This window comes from Alosa alosa, chromosome 8 (genome assembly GCF_017589495.1).
Source record: "Alosa alosa isolate M-15738 ecotype Scorff River chromosome 8, AALO_Geno_1.1, whole genome shotgun sequence".
In the NCBI taxonomy this organism is placed as follows: Eukaryota; Metazoa; Chordata; class Actinopteri; order Clupeiformes; family Clupeidae; genus Alosa; species Alosa alosa.
This window is the reverse complement of record NC_063196.1, coordinates 23,666,827-23,670,104: the sequence shown is the minus strand read 5'-3', so window position 1 is coordinate 23,670,104 and position 3,278 is coordinate 23,666,827. Positions and strand designations below refer to the sequence as shown.

The window sequence follows — 3,278 nt, the reverse complement described above, 5'->3', positions numbered from 1 at the left end:
GATTTCATCTGCTCCTGAACAACTACAGAGCTCATTTAGTGGTTGTGTATCAGAGTATTTGTGTGTGAATGTGTGAATCTGAGAGTATTTGTGCGTATGGGTGCGTGAATCTGAGAGTATTTGTGTGTATGAGTGTGTGTATGGGTGTGTGAATCTGAGAGTATTTGTGTGTATGAGTGTGTGTATGGGTGTGTGAATCTGAGAGTATTTGTGTGTATGGGTGTGTGAATGTATGAATCTGAGAGTATTGTGTGTATGGGTGTGTGAATGTATGAATCTGAGAGTATTGTGTGTATGGGTGTGTGAATGTATGAATCTGAGAGTATTGTGTGTATGGGTGTGTGTATTTGCTTGTGCCAACACGGTATTCATGGATTTATTTGAGGACAAAACAACATATGCAGTGTGTGTGTGTGTTTGAGTACGTGTGTGTGTGTGGGGGGGGTGGTTATGGCGGTTTAACGACCATAACAAATAAGGGCAGGACCAAAACAAGCTGGCTAACGACCGCTGAGGCTACTGTTGATATAGGACTATGACAAACATTCATTCACTGTTTGCAGTCAGTAATATCTCTCTCTCTCTCTCTCACTCACTCTCTCTCCTCTCTCTCTCTCTCTCTCTCAAACACACACACACACACTTGATCACTCTCTCTTTCTCTCTCATAAACTTCATGACAAAGTAACATTAGCAGCTCTACTGAGCCACACCTTTCCTCCCGCCCTCACTCTCTCTTCTGCTGACAGATGGGATGAGTACATTTTCTTACATTCCCAGCGTCAACTGCTGCAGGCAGTGAATGAATACACACACACACACACACACACTTTACACACTTGCTATCAATATCACCAAAGACACACACGCGACGCACGCACACACACACACCGCGACGCGACGCGACGCGATCGCATTTCAACAACCCTTTTTCTGCCACAGGAGTAATTTTTCTTTGTCTATCCCATACTTTTGTCGCTAATAAACTTACACACACACCCACACCCACGCTAATACTACACACCGCGATTTCCCTTTATAGCCTTTTTCCATTAGATAATTTTTTCCTTGTCATCCTAAACACACTTTGTCAGCACAAACTTACACACACACACAGATCCATACGGTTGGCAGATCCATAGTTGGAGAGCACATGTCAGTCAGTGTAAATATTTGTGTTTACACACTTCCACACCCTCAGTCTCAGCTGTGCAATGATGTGTGTGAAGTGTGTGTGTTCTGCAGTGCCGTGTGTGTGTGTGTGTCTGTCAGTCATATGACTTAGATATAGAATTTATGTGTGTGTGTAGGAGTATAACAGTGGACATTTCTCATGTATATTTGTCTAGCCTACTTTCCATTTTTTATCATTCTATAATCACCCTCTACTTCACTCATTCATCACTCTCACTCTATCACCCTCTACTTCACTCATTCATCACTCTCACTCCATCACCCTCTACTTCACTCATTCATCATATCATCATCACCCCATCACTCATTCTACCCATCAACTTCACTATTCATCACCCATCACCTTCTACTTACTCATTATCTTACTACCCATCAGTTTTTGTATTTTATTCATTCATCATTTCACCCATCAGATTACTTTACTTTTACTTATTTCATTACTTTTACTTTATCACCTTTTATTTACTTTATTTCATTACTTTTAATGACATTTTTATTTACTTATTTGACATTTATTGATACTTTTTATTTTATTTATTTTATTACCATTTTTACTTATCACCCTTTTATTTTATTTATTTTATCACTTATTTACTTTTTTATTTACTTATTTTATTACGACATTTTTATTATTCATTTTCATTTTCATTCTTTTACCTCTACATTTTATTCATTTATGACATTTACCCATTACCCCATTCCCACCTACTTTTATCACTCTTTTACCCCCACGACATTTTTTATTCATTTCACCTATTACGACATTTTTATTTATTCGACATTCCATTACCTTTTATTTACTTATTTTATTATTTCACTCCATCACCCTCTACTTCACTCATTCATCACTCTCACTCCATCACCCTCTACCTCACTCATTCATCACTCTATCACCCTCTACTTCACTCCTTCATCACTCTATCACGCTTTTCCTTTGTGTCGTCCCCTGGGGTGCAGAGTCATTCATCAGTTTCTCCCACTGACCTTTACACCCCCCAACACACACACACACACACACACATGCACGCACACACACACACGCACACACACACACAGTGTGTGTGTCTGTCTGTTTTTCTGTGTCTGTGTCTATTTGTGTGTGTGTCTGTATATAATGTGTGTGTGTGTCTGTCTGTCTCTCTGTCTGTCTATGTGCGTGTGTGTCTGTCTATCTCTCTGTCTGTCTATGTGTGTGTGTGTGTGTGTGTGTGTAATATACACACACCTGTGCGATGCTCCTCAGGTCCTGCACGTAGGTCCTCTCCGTGTCGAGGATCTCCTGCACCACCCTGTCCACGTAGACCACCTTGGGGCCCCCGTCTCCGTCTGGCGTCTGCGTCTGCGTCTGTGGCGGCGCCGCCCGCCGCTTCTCCCCATCCTCCTCGTCGGCCCCCGCCAGCTGACGGGCGGGCACCAGCTCCAATCGGATGGCGCCGGCGTCGCGGTCACGTTCGGGGGCGGGGCCGAGAATGGAGCGGCCGCCCAATGAGCAGTGGCTGTCCCGCGAGGAGGCGGAGGAAGAGGTGGAGCTGTAGCTGACGGGCGTTGGCGTCAAGGCGAAAGTGGGAGGCGGCCCGTCATACTCACTGTGTGGGTGGGGTAAATGGGCAGACGAGAGCTCCCTGATTGGGCTAGACACGAGGGTGCATCACACTCCACCTCCGGTGATCTGTGGCAACGGAGACAGCACATCCGAGGACGAGAACAAGTAGTCTTCTGAGAGACGAGAAGAAGGAGGGAGAGAGAGAAGGAGAGAGAGGGGTGAGAAAGAGAGAAGGAGAGAAAGAGAGAGAGAGAGAGAGGGGGAGAGAGAGGGAGAGAGGGAGGGAGAGAGAGAGAGAAGTTTAAAAATCCTTTATCAAACCATTATCACATGTTCTCACAGGTACATCAGTATGTTAACATTACCAAAAAGTCACAAGGCTAACAGCCTTCCATCATCCACCCACACACACACACACACACACACACACACACACACACACACACACACACACACACACACACACCTTTAAAACAGTATTCCACATATCAGTAACTTCATACAACATCCCTTGCAAACTCATTTTGACCCAGCCGGTCCC

General features: G+C 44.2%; 1 protein-coding gene across 1 annotated transcript in view; it reads right to left on the bottom strand.

Moving 5' to 3' along the window:
* The window catches only part of LOC125298813 (pleckstrin homology domain-containing family G member 1), a 28,624-nt gene extending 25,781 nt beyond the window's left edge, over window positions 1-2,843 (bottom strand). Inside the window, 2 exon segments of the mRNA XM_048249681.1 lie at window positions 2,420-2,780; window positions 2,827-2,843. Coding sequence (XP_048105638.1) covers window positions 2,420-2,780; window positions 2,827-2,843 — 378 coding nt within the window.
* Window positions 2,844-3,278: the final 435 nt, after the last annotated feature.